A 16,525-nucleotide genomic window follows, 5' to 3' on the forward strand; every position below is an offset into this window, starting at 1 on the left:
GTAGTTCAATTTGAGACAGACCCCTTTTCTCCCCACTTTTTTGTTATTATTATCCTTCACAGTGTTGACCTTTTGTTCCTCTATATGAAATTTGCTAGCTCTGTAAAATTTTTTGGCTCTATAAAATATCCTTTTGGGAGTTTGGTACAGCACTAAATAAGTACATTAATTTAAATAATGTTGTCACTTTTATTTATATTGGCTCAACCTACCCATGAGAAATTAAAGTTTCTCAATTGCTTAGGTCTGTCTTTATTTCTGCAAAGAGTGTTTTTTAGATTCATATAGTCCCTGAGTGAATCTTGTTTGATACACTCCCAATTATTTTATAGCTTCTACCATAATTCTGAATGGAATTTACCATTCTTTCTTGTTTCTAGGTTTTATTGGTTTTAGATAGAAATGCTGACAATTTATGTCTTTTGTTTAGTCATCATCCATTATCTCAATGATCTTTGGAGGGAACCTTGAGTTCTTAAAGGCCCTTGAGTGCAGAGCAAATGAGCTGACAGATTCTACTAAAACTAGAAAGGCCTTGAGTATGAGTCTTATGACAGACCATGTGTCTGTTATCTACAGAGTCACAGCTAAGTTCATATGAGCTTTTATTATCTTGTTAACCAAGGGGAGATGAACTCTTCCACATCTGACTCTCAAATCATAAAGAGAATACAGTCTTCATTAGTAGAGGAATACCTGTCTTGCTAATTTCTGAATTTTCTGAAGTTTGAAATTTTTGAAGTTTTTCTGAATGATGGTATACAAATTATCATTAATGTAAATATTTTATGAGAAAATACTATTTATAATTACAGCAGCCTCACCCTTACCTATTCAAATAAACCATTAATACCAAACTTTAGGGAAATGTAAAAAGCAATAATAGTATTACCCCATTTATCACAATTTCCTGGGAAGTTTTACAAATGCAAAGTAGTCCCCTCAAACAAGTCTCCAGAATGAGAAAGGCAAATAAGTCCAGAAACTAATGTAGAGGATATGCTCTGGGCTCACTGTCTCAAAATCTGCCCAACTACATTTGACATCTCAAGGTTATAGGGTACCCTGAAGAGTTAGGTGTCCCTTCTCTAGTGCCATTATCTCAAGCCCCCATTGCTTTTTTTCTGTCTCTGTTAGGTGCTAGTGACTAGAACTTCAGTTCCATTCAATGACTTAATGCCAGTTAGCTTTAGAAAGGAATATTTACTTGGAAGGGATGCAGTTAGGTAGCTCAGTAGATAGAGCACTGGGCCTGGAGTCAGGAAGATGTAGGTTCAAATCTGGCCTCAGACATTTATGAGCTATGTGACCGTGGACTAGTCACTTAATCTATGTTTTCCTTAATCCACTGGAGAAGGAAATGGCAAACCATATAGGTATCTTTGCCAAGAAAACCCCATGGACACTCTTGGCATGCTGTGTTCCATGGGGGTCACAAAGAGACATGCACAACTGAACAACCACAAGAACAAATTTACTTGGAAGACATAGTATATCAAAAGTACAAGGAAATGTTATCTCCCACAGCTCTTCCCGATATCGTCTCAGTTTCTGGGGAGAGTAGGCTCAAACCTAGCTCAGTTTTTACATTGCATTGATGCTCCCTGGTTCACATCTAGATGTAGTGTTGACTCTTAGATGTGTCCTCATCTCACCTGCTTCTGGGCGGGATCCAAAGGTCTTTCTCTGTTCCTCAGGGCCCCAATGCTGTACTCACTGCAAAACCCGGACATGAGGAAACCTAAATGCTCTCTCTTCCCCTTTCCTGATCTTTTGAAATTCACAAGTTCAGAAGGTGCAACAGAGGGGGGAAAAAAGCAAGCGTAGACGCAAATGGTCAAGGCCCATTTCTCAGGGCCACATGGCTTCCTTGTTTTCATGTGATGAATCTGAATTAGCCAAACATGCTAATACACTATGCAAATGTGCCAGTCCTCAATACACTGAGTTAACAAGAAAAATGCCTTACCTCCTTTCACCTAGAGAGACATGGCAGCCAAAGCCAATATACATTTAAAATACAAACTCATTTGGAAACCACTGTGGAGGAGGATGATAGGAGATTGCAAGTAGTATCAATTCATAAAGCAGGAAAAAGCAGCAGAGGCACAAAGGAAGCTGGGCAAATCATCAACTTGAGAAACGTCCTCTAATAAGCATTTATAAATGAGAATGGCCAAAGGACTACAAATAGTACAAAAGATCAGTCACAGAATTGCTCTCTTCCATTTACCCAAAGGGCTCATTCAGCCTTTACTTGAATACAAGATCTTAAGGGGTAATCAACTACCTTCAGAGGCTGCCCATCTCACTTGGATAACTCAAATTGTTAGGAAGTTTCTCTTTATCTGAAGCTTAAATTTATCTCTTTTCAGTTTCTAACAATTTCTTCTGGGTCTGCCTTCTGGGGCCAGGTAGGGCAAATCTTATCTATCTTCCATGAAGCAGTCCTTCAAAGGATCAAAAACTTGAATCGATCTCAAACCTTAAGTGACTGTTCTTTGGGTCTGGCTAGTCAACCAGTTGGAAATTCACCTAAACATACCTGTCCAAATGTCATTCAATTCAGTAGAATGTGAAATTTACCCGTAGGAAAACTAAAGCTAATGTCATTGTGAGAGTTTCCTTCTGCATATTACCTGTAATGTGAACAATACCTTTTGAAGACTACTAGGACCCTCCACTCTGTAATATGTGTATGTATTTCTTGTACTTAGTTTTATATATACATATATATATATATATATGTTGTGCATTTTATGTAATCTAGTGCATGTAAGTGTATGTGTATACACATACATGTATACAAGTATATATGGAGACATATATATATATATATATGCACACATATATATCTTTATGTATAACTTATATATTTTATGTAACTTAGCATTTATAAGTATGTGTATATATATAATTTATGTAGACAATATATATTCATACATATGTATAGTATATATGCCCTTATGTATATCTTGTACATTTCATGTAATCTAGTGAATATAGGGGTATGTGTGTGTGTATATTTATATATGTGTGTGTGTGTAGATAACATGAATATATATGCATATATGTATGCATATGTATATATGCCCTTATGTATATCTTTTATATTTTTATGTAATTGAGTACATGCACAGGTATATGTGCATCTACCCATATATAGATAGCATTTTATATATATATATATATACACACACACATATATACAAATACACATATACATACATATATAACATATACATACACACAAACATTATCTCATTCAAAAGAATATAAGCTTCTTGAGGGCAAAGACTGTTTCAATTTTGACTTTATATCTCCAACACCTCGCAAAGTAAATTACACATTTTAGATGCCTGATAAATTATTTGTTGATTGATTGGTAATAAAACATGGCATTTAGACCACTGTCTGCTTTATGGATAATTTCACACAAATGGAAAAGAATGAGACAGAAGGCAGAAATCTAGTGGTGGATAATATTTGTCCTCAGATAAAATAATTTGACAGCTCTGGGTAATATATTGAGGGTGATAATACTACATCTTGTTCCCTGAAGGGAACAAAAGGAAAACATGCTTTAAATTTTTGAAGGTTTAGGGGTGTTTTTTTAAATATGTCTTTAAGCTATATTCTGCGGGTTTTCCCTTTGCAGATGACAGCAAGTTTTCTGAAGCCATCACAGTACTGCTGACCTGGATTGAACGAGGGGAAGTAAATCGGCGATCTGCCAACCAATTCTACTCCATGGTCCAGTCAGCCAATAGTCACGTCCGCCGCCTGATGAATGAAAAAGCAAACCATGAGCAAGAGATGGAACAAGCGAAGGAGAACTTCAAAGATGCCTTAACTGGAATCCTCACTCAATGTAAGCAGCCGTTTCGGGGGCCGTAGCTTGTGTTGTGGTTTTGCTTTCCTTTGTTGGTGTGTTTTGGTTTGTTGTTGTTGTTGTTGTTTCTTTTGGGGGTAAGTAACTATAACAACTTCCCATTCTACTCCATACTCAATGGCAAACTTCATGACCTACTTCATACTCTATGGCAACTTGGAGGAACACGGACCATCCCCTAAGAGCTTGTTTCTCAAGGTGAGCAAAGTTTCCATAGCTTTCCATCAGCCGTGCAGCATCTAGCCTCCATGTCAGGAGTGGCCAAATGCACCCGATGCCTTGACTCGGCACATGCTGTCCATTACCTGCCGTGCATTCATCCACGTTTAAATATAGATTTGTAGGTCACGCTAATGCTGACAGAATAGAAAGCACATACAGACTAAATTGTCCTTGGGCCGTGCCTGGGGAAAAGTTGCAGGTAGGGCTACTTTTCCTCCTCTTTAGGTCATGATACTCTGAAGGTACACTGCTTAAAGTCCCAGAAATTTGATGCTTGGGAATAATATTGGCAACAAATAGTTAGGTCTAATTTTTTATTTTATTTCATTTTGCCTTTGCCCATTTAGAATGGAAGGCAAATTGCCTGTTGATTTTTTTTTTCCACGTCCCGATATGTAATTGATGAGGAGACGTAAATGGGGCTTCCTCATAGAACAATTGTCAGGGTAATTACCCAGGGCTCTATTCAAAAAAGGATGTGTGTGTATGTGTGTGTGTATATATATATATATATATATATATATATATATATATATATATAGCTGTGCTTGTAGTTAATGTCAAAATGCTATAATACTTCCCAGCTGCCGATGTTCTCTTGATTTGTAAAGCCCATTTAATGGTGCTGTAACAATACTCTTGTAAATTCCAAACCAGACAAGTTGGTGATGCGTGATTTAGGTATTAACTCTTTAAAAAGCTATATTCTTCCTCAAGTTACAGAGCCAGCAGAAAGTGTAGTGTAATGGATAAAGGGCTGGTGTTGGCTTTATCTGGTACATAGTAGGTACTTAATAAGTGCTCGTTGATTGATTATGCCAGGCTCTGAAAGAGATACAAAGTTAGATGATACACAGTTCCAGTCCACATAGGGTCTATAGGACAATAGTCAGTAATTTATATCGTGTCTGACTCTTCATGACCCCATTTTTGGGGTTTTATTGGCAAAGATACTGAAGTGGTTTGCCATTTCCTTCTGCAGTTCATTTTACAGATAAGGAAATTGAGGCAAACAGGGTTAAGGGAATTGCCCAAAGTCACACAGCTAGTAAGTATCTGAGGCTAGATTTGACCTCACAAAGATGTGTCTTCCTGACTCCAGGCCTGGTGCTCTATCAACTGAGCCACCTAGCTGCCCCAGGGCAGTAAGATATCAATACAGATGGCTGTAATGTTTAGTAATACGTGGTAAGTGTATTAAAGATGCTAAGTTTGTCTGTGAGGCTGGAAGAAGAAGGTTATCACTGATGCGGAAGAGATCGTGGAAGTTTGATGCCTGACTTGTGTGACTCAAGAAGGCTTTGTAGCAGCAGGGAGACACCCACAAATAGTACCTTATAGGTGACTGAGTGTCCAGTATGAGATAAAGGTGAAGCATCTGACCATACAGACTAAGAATTTGAAATACACGGGATTATCCTCACAGAATAGAAGAGATGGAGTCATCTGAACTCTGACTCATCACTCAGCTTTATCTTCACCCTATCCCACCAGACACTCCACTAACATAAGGGCAGATTCACCAGCATTGGGATGTACTGGTAATGATATCCAAAATAAGGAAGGGACACAAGATATTGCCCTTTAGAACATAAACAGTAGCATCATACAATGGTCCAATAGGAGATCAGAGAGGCAGCATGGTACAATGGAAAAAGAAATACTCTAGAATTAGAGGATTTCACTTCAAATCCCAGTTTCATGGGAGTAGTGGCTAGAGCCCTAAATGGAGACCTGAGTTCAAATCCTGTTCCAATTCAGTTCAAGAGACATTTATCAAGTGCCTACTACATTCAAGCCATGCAGCACAGTGGAAAGAGCACCAATCCTGAAGTCTCATCCTCCTGAGTTCAAATATGGCCTCAGATGCTTTCTAGCTGCGTGACCTTGGGCAAGTCACTTAACCCTGTTTGCCTCAGTTTCTTCATCTGTAGAATGAGCTAGAGAAGGAAATGGCAAAACCACTCCAGTATCTTTGCCCAAGAAAACTCCAAACTGGGTCATGAAGAGTCAGACACAACTGAAATATGACTCAATAACAAAAATATTCAAAGCGCTTTTTGTTTGCCTCTGGACATACAAAGATGACATAAGACTCTGCCCTAAAGGGTCTTAAAATCTAATTGTAAAAATAAGAGTGATCTAGTTAATGGAACATGATAAGTATAAAGAAGGGTCTAGATAAAATGTAATGAGAAATCTGAGTAGGAAGAGATCACTGTCATTTGCAGGAATTGACTGTCACAGAGAAGGGGGTATCTGACATTGATCTTGAAGCAATAGAAATTTCATTTGACAGAGATGGAGGGAGAGGGTGTCCATTTGAGACATGAGCATGTAAAGAACAAATACATGGAGACGGGCAAGGGCAAGAAAAGAATGAGGGATGCTAAATAGTCCACTGTGGTTAGAATGTAGTTTGAGAGAAGGGAGGGATGGTAGAGTGGTGCCAGATGAAGAATGGCCTTGAATTCCAAGATAAGGAATTTGTACCTTATGTTAAAATGAGAATCTGGCTCCATGAATAAAAACACAGAAGTAGAGCATACTTCCCTAAACCACCCTGGCAACAATTGAGAAGTATTTCCTGGTGTACTTTCAACTTATAATGGGTAGAGATTCAGCTTTGCTACTAATATTGAAGATAAGCCAGACAGTGAGTAATAGGAGTCACTGAAGTTTGGTTTTGTCTGCCATGTCCATTAAATGGGTAACAGCATGTCAGAAGAAAGAGCTTATAATGATGAATGTGTGCTTCTGGTTGGAAGAGCAACAGTGATAACCGTAGTCCGGCTACATGAAGTTACCAACTGTTGGAGGCCACCTGGTGGAGCAGAAGCAGGGAGGTATAGTAGAAAGGGCCATGCCATTCTAGTCAGAGGACCTGTGTTCCAGTCCTGCTACATACATTTCATAGTTGTATGATCTTAGGCTAATTTCTTCCTGCTAAGCTTCTTCGTCTGTTTTTGGTTTTTGTTTTAAAGGAGGTTGGAGTAGCTGACCTCTGAGGCCTCCTTCAGCTCCGGTTCTCTAATCATCATACAAGGGATCACGAACATCTGCATTCAAATTCCACTCCAGCTGTGTGGCCCTAGGCCATTCACTAAACCTTAGCCTCAGTTTCTCCATCTGTAAAATGGACCTAATAATAGCATACCTCACAACATTGATGTGAGGATTCAAGAGAGATAATCTATGCAAAAAGCCATGTAAACCTTAAAGTGTTAGATAAATGTGAGTTATTGTTATTAACATTCTTGCCTCACAGGATGATTGTGAAAATCAGAGGAGAGAATAGATGTGAAATATTTTGCAACTACAAAGTATCAAATTATTATTATCCAGAAAATTCATATGGCTCAATTCCCAGCTGTGATAGATATGACAACCCATTAATTTCCCATTCATCTACCACCATGTGGTGTTCTTTTCTAGTCTTATAACTTGATTCCGAATTCCCACCTGACACTGTTTCGCCAACTTGCTAACTTCAGCAGTGACTGTGGCAGGCCCAGATGCAACCTGAAGTATATTGTTTGGCAGCATAGCCAACATGTTGGCAGGCATTCCAGAAGCCTTGAGCAAGTCCTGGGAGCCATGACACTCTCCACGTGACTTTGAAATAGATGATTTACCTTAAAAGTTAGGGAGGTTTTGGCTTTGTGCCCCACTTACCAACCCTTGTTTATTCTCAGTGATGGGCTCATTCTTCTCTGCTATTGATAAATGAACTTGAGAAGTAAGGATGAACTCAATACAGGAATTCATCCAAAGTGAACAGTAACATATGCGCTTAACCTTACATATATACAGTGTACACACTGTGTGATACCCTTTGTATTTGAATTGGCAGCATTTCTAATCCTGGATTACTTTTAAGGAAGAGTCAGATTTCAGTTTCTCTAGGCACTGGTGGCTTCTGATCCTGGTGTCCACATTCCCAGCTGTGTATGTGGATTAGGAGTGGCATCCTGAGGAAGCAGGGCCAATAAGGAGCGGCCTAAGAATAACTATTGGGATTATGGAAGGAAGATTTAGGGATCAGCAATTTAGAGCTGGAAGGGACCTCAAAGGCCCCTACTCCAGCCCTTTCATTTTGCAGATGAAGAAACCAATATCCAAAGGGGTTGAAGATGTGCCCAAGGTCATAAGGTAGCAAATCTCAGAGTCAGGATTTGAATCCAGATTCTCTTACTGCAAAGCCAGTGCCTTCTACACCATGGTACCCTAGGATAAGTCCAGAACTACAGAGTGAGGCAGATAGCGACGTGAACAGCTGCCATGGCATTTCCATAATCTGAACAGCGACAGTCCTTTATGGTGAACTCAATTGCCACATTTTCCAAAAGCTTCTTGTTAGTCAACTGAGCATCAGTAACATCCCTGCTTATTAACATTAATATTCCTGGCAAACACCACATGAATCACATTTTGGCTTTTTCATTTGGGAATGAGCCTGGGATTGTTAAACATGAAAATTATATGAGGAAGGCATCTCAGTTCTCTGTCTCCTAGGTGACTGGAAATATTCCAGTCATTCTAGAATGCCTCCCTGAATGCCACTTCCCAATAAAATATCCTGATTTTGCAGTATCAATATGCTTCTCTATAGATATCCTTACTAGCTGAAGCAAAAGAGGTCTGAGAACTCTCTGGGAAGTGTTTCAAGATAATCCTTGAATGAGGACATTAATATACTGGTTTTGTAAACTTTACACCAAAGAGCATGAGTGAGGTTTATAAGCAAGAGTTTCTCACTGAGTAAGAAGAGTTCTGGGGAAAGGATAAAGGCAGGGCCCAGGGCCACCAGAGGAGTTCCAAAGTCCACCACCAAAGTCTATCTGTCATCTAGATGTGCAGTACCCACAGCAATGTGAAAACACGTCTTCCCTTGATAAAAATGTTTCTGTGAATCTGCCTCATTGAAAGGGACAAGGGCATCTATAACTTGATGTGCAATCCCAGTTTTATGGGTTTCCTGCCACATATTCAGAGATCGATTAGAATCTATTTAGTCATTGATCTAAAGATGGAAGGGATCTCAGAGGCCTTCTAATTCAGTCTTCCTCATCATTTAAAGATGAATAAACTAGTGAAATGACTTGTCCCAGGTCAGCCAGGTAGTAACTGCCATATCCTGGTTAGAACCCAGGCTGTCCACTCCAGAGATACTCTGCTTGCCCTCTCTTCACTGCCTCAATTCCTGTCTACACCAATGTTTTGTGCAGATAGACTAACTACAAGGCGAGACATTACCGCAGCTAATTTGTAAGTCATTTTAAGTAGCTTCCTTCTCCAAAAGAATGAGTCAGCCATGATGGAAACCGATTCTTCAAACAATTTCTAAAGGTACCAGTTTCTTTTTAAAGCTCTAGTCCTCCACCCTAAGATGTAGCCAGTTAATGCATTTCATCAAATAAGTATTGCCTAACAAATAAATTACAAGGCAGTTGAGGCCTTCCACACACTGTTTATTTTCAGATTAGAATTGATAAAGATTCAGTGCTTGGTACCAAACTCGATGTCCCATTCTCATCCCTCTTTCTTCCATCTCTGTGCTATTGCTCATACCATCCTACAGATCTAGAATGGTCATTGGTTATAGAGGTAAGGTTAGAAAGGACCCTGCTCCCCTCATTTTATAGATGGGGAAACAGAGACCCAGAGAAATAAAGTGACTTAAGGTAAGTGGCAAAGCCAGGATTTAAATATGCATCCTCTGGCTACTGATGCATTGCTCTTTCCCACAATGCCATACCTGTCCCCTTCTCTCTGCCTGCTGAAATCCACCCATTCCTTCAATACCAAACTTAGATATCATTCCTTGCATGAAGCTTGCCTGGATCCCATATGTGGGTATTATCTACTCTCTTTGAATTTCTTATAGTACTTTATACTTTACTTATTATATCTCAACTTATATAGAAGCTTTTTATGCACAAATTTTATTATCCTTAATGTATTATTATCAACAACAATAATAATGGCATATATCACTTTAAGGCTTGCAAAGCAAATTTGAATTTGTGTATATGTGTATATGAATACATGTATGAATGTATATGTGGTATAAATGTGTATGTGTATATATACATACATATGCCTATGCATATCTATATACATGTGTATTGTGTGTGAAATACACATATACCTATGCATATCCACATACATATGTATGCACCTGTGTATGTATAGATATGCATGCATGTATTTGTATGCTCATCTTTTATATATATATATTATATATATATATATATATACACACACACACAGACATACCCATATATGCATATATAGCTATGCGTATACACTTATATATGCATATATACATATATGTACATATATGTATGTTATATACATATGAGATTTGATTCTCACAACCGTACAAGGTATGTGCTATTATTCTCCGCTTTACAAATAAGGAAACTGAGACTCAGAGAGGTTAACTTAAACATGACTAGGATCTAACTGCTGGTGAGTGTCTGAGGCAGAATTTGAACTCAGGTTTTCATGACTTTATGGTGAACTCAATTGCCACATTTTCCAAAAGCTTCTTGTTAGTCAAGTTGCTTCATCCATCATATTTAGATCAAACACCACCTCGAGGCACCCTGCTTCATCTTTACACTGCCAGCACCTAGCCCAGTGGCTTACACATAATATATGCTTCATCAGCTTTTGTTGATTTGAATCAATTTAATATTTTCTTCTCATCCAGTGCTAAATAAATCAGGGACTTGAGTAGCAGTAACTGTCTCTTCGTTCTTAGGTAACCCTTCATTTCTGGTTACAGGTGCATAGTCACCAAAGCTGATAGAACAGAATATGGTGCTGATATTGAAAGGAAATGTGTCTTCCTTTTCTGACTGGCCAGTTAACTCCTTTTTGGTGGAAATAAATACAGGTGTAGTGGACTCTTCAACACAGATGAATTATCTCATCATTATGTCATTTTATGATATGGGGTTGTCAGTTTCATGGCATAAAACACACCATGTTTTACATCTCAAAGACTTTCATGTTGTGCTATCATCTACTTTATATATAGATACACTTTCCAGGAATCCCCCACAGGCATTCCAAATCTCAGTTTTGTTTTGAGTATAGCCTGTCATTTCATAGCTCAGGCAGGAATTGTTTCAAAGTTCTGGAAGCATGTGCTACTGCATTGAATTATTAATGTGCACATCTTGTTACGACACTCAGAGACCTATGAAAATTTAAACAATCCATGATATTCCCACTCTGGTTCTTTCCCAACATGTTTCATGGTATGAGAAAAGAGAGTCGGGGTTGCTGAGGGACTGAAAAGCATATAGGAAAGAAGAACAGAAATTAGAAGAATGTTGGTTTAAGAATATGTACTGTGTTTATGCTTTACAAACACAACATAGCTGTATTCAACAAACAATCACTAATAATTAGGAGGGGTTTTTTTCCCTACAATTGGCCAGTATTTGCCCCCTTTCAGCTTCTGTGCACTGTGTGGTTCCCTTTGGGACCAAGAAGAACAAGTCTAAATATTCTTCTGCATGGGAGGTCTACGTATAATTCAAGAAAACTGAGATCACCGCTTTGAATTTTCTCTTCTCCAAGCTAAATGTCCCCAGTTCTATAATTTGATCTCCAAGCGCCATGGTGTCCAGTACCCCCACTTTCCAGTTACCCTCCTCTACATGTTCTCCATAGAGTGCTTTCTAGAATGTTATAGTCAGCACAAAACATGGTGCTTCAGGCGAATGACTAAATTAACAGCTAAGTAAATAAATTAAAAGATTTGGCATATTGTTCTAGTTTGTTGAGATCATTTTCCAGTTAACTTTTTTGGTTATTATGTAACACTACTGACCCATGTTGAGCTTTCAGTCAAATAAAAGCTCTAGTTTTTTTTTATCTTGAACTTGTGAAATTGATTTCTTGAACCTAAGTATAGACTTTATATCATATCTTATCTTGCCTAGTATATTATGATGTTTTTGGATAATGACGATGTCATCCAGTATGTTAATTACTTCTCCCAACTGCATACCATTTCCAGATTTAATAGGCCTGCCACTGAATTCTACATTCAAATCTGAGACAAAAATTTCAAATAGCAACTAATATACTAGGAAGTTAATAAATGTTGTTATCGATAAATGTTCCTCCTTAATTTTACATGCAGTTTGAGTTATTTTTTCCCTGACCCTCAATTCAAACCACATAACTTAAGGGAACCTGTCTGTTACATCTATGTCTGGGCATGACCTGCTTCCACAGTGTTTTGTGGGAACTATGCCATGCAGCTAGGTGGTGCAGTGGATAGTGTACTCAGCTTGGAATCTGGAAGACTCATCTTCATGAGTTCAAATCTGGCCTCAGATACTTATTAGCTATGTGTCCTAGGATAAGTCACTTAACAGTGTTTGCCTCAGTTCATCCTCTATAAAAATGAGCTGGAGAATGGAAATAGAAAACACTGGTGTATCTTTGCCAAGAAAACCCAAATGGGGTCATGACGAGTCAGGACACAACTGAAAAACAACTGAACAACAACAACATCATCTCTGTTTATGTATTAAGGCTGAGTTTGCATAAGTATGATTTGTGAATCCACAGAACCCGTACACAAGCTGGGCCAAAGTGGAGTAAGGTCATAATCCTGTATCCACGTTAAATGTACAAAAAGTTGAACATAACCCATGTTGAGGGCTTTTGACTGTGTTTGTAGCACAGCAGTTAAAGGGCATTTGGCACCACTACAGAAAGGTCTCCCTACCACTTCTACCATGGAGGATAGCAGTCATCCTATACAAGGTTAAGAGAGATCAATGATCAGGCCTCAGACACTTGACATTTACTAGCTGTGTGACCTTGGGCAAGTCACTTAACCCCGACTGCGTAACCAAAAAAAAGAGGGCTCAATGGATCAAGATTGACGATATTTTAGAGGCCACCTAGTCCAGGTGAGAAAAGTGTAGAATACTTCTGTGTTCCGGGCATTGGAACGCTGACTGGATATTGGTACTATCAGCATAAGGAGCACCATAGTGTGGTGGATAGAGTGCTGGACATAAAATCAGGAAGACTTGGGTTGGAATCAGATCTCAGATATTTACTACTTGTATAATCATGAGCAAATTACTCAACTTCTAAGAGCTTTTGTTTCCTCATCTGTAAAACTGGGAGAGCAATACTTAGACTACTTACCTAATAAGAAAGTTGTGAGGAAAGCACTTTACATACCTTACAGTACTTTATAAATGTGAGTTTTTGTTGTTATGATAATTATTATTATTATCATAGTATATTCATCCTGACATGGATGTGACTCTGGATTCTATGCAGCTATACTAATGTGTCTGCTTTCAAAGGACAATTGCCAGTGGACTGGTTCCCTGTTATTGAAATATTTGCCCATGGAAAGAAACAAAGAAAAATGAAAGATGGACCTGAGTCCAACCAGGCCTCTCTGTTTCTGCCATGAGTGTGCCAGATTGTACCAGACAAAAGGACCAAGGGGACTAAAATTCACACAGCTTTTTCAACCATCTATAAAGATCAACTTAATTTTTAATATTCTCAACATAAGATGCTTGTCCAATGGCCAGTGAATAGCTATGCTATTGGAAAAATTAAATTGTATACATACTCACTATAAACAAAAAAGAAGAGGGAAGGAAATAACTCAAAGGAAGGATGCCTCACGGGTTCTCCTTTGAGAGGCAAAGAAAGGACTTGGTGGAATTGATTTTATTTACATCCAAGGTCAGTAAGAAACATCATTTCATAAGACATCTTGTCATCTTTTAGTGGTTATGATAAATATTTGCAAAAAGAACACCATGAAAATCATAAATTATAAATTTAGAGCCAAAAAGAACCTTTAAGGTTACCTAAAACAACTCCCTTATATATGAAGAAATCAAGAAGCATAAACATTAAGTGATCTTCCCTTGGTTACATGGGTAGCAAATAGCAGAATTAAGATGAGAACCAATGTTCAACACCTTCAGGTCCCTCATTCTTTCTGCTGCACCAAAGAAATAGTTATATTTTATGCATCAGCATCTGTGGTTGAGGATGAAGAAGAAGAGAAATCCTTTAAGACCTTCCAAAGTAAATGAACATATTCACTGATACTCAGTAACTTTAATGCAAAGTTGGAACAATTGAAAATGGTGAAGATATTTTGGAAAATATGATTCAGAAATGAAGAATGAGAGAGACCAAAGATCTGTAGACTACACATAAGCCTCATGACTAAAAATCATGAATACTTTCTTTCAGAAATGAATCAAAAGGTATTTTACATGGTGAATGCCAACAACATCCAAAAAAGTGAAGCTGATTAAATTTTACAGGCAATTAATGACTTGCTACTGATCGTGGGAGTAATTTCTGAATCATCTGTCTGTGTGCAGATAACCACTGGCTTGTAAGAACAAAGAACAAAATTGATACAAAGCTAGAATATATGGTGTGCAATTAAGTACTGCAAACTAAATTACTGAAACAAGCTATTGGCACTGAAAATGCATGTGGGAAAGGATATCAACAATGATCATCATTTCATACAAATTTTGAGTGACATAAATCAGTTATTATGAGACCAAAAAAGACTAAAAAAACTTAGTTTTTTAAAATATATTTTATTTTTCCCTAATTACATGTTCAAATAATTTTTAAAGTTGTTTTTAAGTTTTGAGTTCCAAATTGTATCCCTCTTTCCTTCCCCACTCCTCTCCCTGAGACGGAAGCCATCAGATATTGGTTATACATGTGCCGTTATGTAAAACATTTCTACATTAGTCATTTTGTAAAAGAAGACTTGAATAAAAGAAAGAAAGTGAAAAATGGCATGCTTCAGTCTATATTCAAACAATATCAGTTCTTTCTTTGGAGGCAGGAAGTATGCTTTGTCATTAGTCCTTTGGGATTTTCTTGGATCATTGTATTGCTAAGAATAGCTGAGTTATTCACAGTTCTTCATCGAACAATATTGCTGTTACTATGTATAACAAACATTCTCCTGGTTCAGTTAACTTCCCTTTACTTCAGTTCATGTGAGTCTTTCCATTTTTTCTGAAATTATCCTGCTTGTCATTTCTTATAGCATAATACTATTCCATTACAATCATATGCTAAAGCTTGTTTAGCCATTCTCCAGTTGATGGGCATCCCTTCAATTTCCAATTCTCAGCCACCACAAAAAGAGCTGCTATAAACATTTTTGTATATATAGGTCCTTTCCCCTTTTTTGATGTCTTTAGGATATAGACCTAACAGTGGTATTGCTGGATCAAAGAGTATGTACAGTTTTATAGCCCTTTGGGCATAGTTCCACATTGTTCTCCAGGGTGGTTGGATCAGTTCACAACTCTACCAAGAGTGTGCATTAGTGTCCCAGTTTTCCCACATCCCCTCCAACATCCATCATTTTCCATTTTTGTCATATTAGCCAGTCTTACAGATGTGAGGTGGTACCTCAGAGTTGGAAAACTACTTTAGTTAGCAAACATGAGTTACTTCTGTGGTGGAGATATGTAGTAACCAAGGGCAACACCAGCTGAGAATGTAAATTAATTTGGAAAATCCTATAAGGAATGATGTTGGAAGATTATTAGCAGAAACACCTCATAAATAAAAATTAGAAGGAAAAACCAGTTTAAAGAAAGTGTGGTAAGAGATGCCACTAGGCAAAGTCTTTCTGAGGACATTTAAGGATTAAACTGGAAAGAGGTCAGCAAACATAAAAGATGGAAAAGATCTGCAAAGATTATTTATAACTAACTCTTCTCACCAGTAAGGACAATGGAATCACTACATTTAAGCTGTAACACAACCATCACATGTGCTTAAGAGGAAGTAGATGACACTGAAAGAAAATAAAACCCAAAGATGGGAAAAGTAATTGGATGGTTAAAACATCTTCTGTATTTTTAATACCAAATATACATAGAGTAGGTAGATTTCTTGAAAAAAATGAGCAACAGAGATAACATTGTTTGACCAACCTCTGATCATTATCATCCAGTGCTACAGAAAACAGGGAGATATACACTCGTGAAGATCTTTGCCATGGTCATAGACAAAACCCATCATAGAGTCCAAGTCAAGGCAGAATTTGCTCTAGATAATGAGAACCTACTAGACTTCTAGAGATAGTGAAGGATAGAGGGGCCTGATGTGCTGTGGTCCACGGGGGTTACCAAGAGTCAGACATGACTGAACAACTGAACAACAACATTGAGGTACTTCAAATTCTCCTATTTGTAGTTGGTATTGTAATGATTGTATCAAAACCCAGGATACTGCAGAGACTTCTAAAAGAGATCCATAATCACTGAAGAGAATTTGACTTCTCTATCTACAGAGAAAGCAACAAATGGAAGAAGAATGCCCATTATCCACAAAATAGCCCCAAGATTC

General features: G+C 37.9%; 1 protein-coding gene across 3 annotated transcripts in view; it reads left to right on the plus strand.

Moving 5' to 3' along the window:
* The window catches only part of ENOX1 (ecto-NOX disulfide-thiol exchanger 1), a 677,866-nt gene that overhangs the window by 506,991 nt on the left and 154,350 nt on the right, over window positions 1–16,525 (plus strand). For all 3 annotated transcript variants that reach the window (XM_078147594.1, XM_020971657.2, XM_020971652.2), the window contains one exon: window positions 3,659–3,871. In XM_078147594.1, the coding sequence (XP_078003720.1) occupies window positions 3,659–3,871 (213 nt within the window). The remainder of the gene's footprint in view (window positions 1–3,658; window positions 3,872–16,525) is intronic.

Source organism: Phascolarctos cinereus, unplaced genomic scaffold, assembly GCF_003287225.1.
Source record: "Phascolarctos cinereus isolate Bilbo 61053 unplaced genomic scaffold, phaCin_HiC Scaffold_7;HRSCAF=346, whole genome shotgun sequence".
Lineage (NCBI taxonomy): Eukaryota > Metazoa > Chordata > Mammalia > Diprotodontia > Phascolarctidae > Phascolarctos > Phascolarctos cinereus.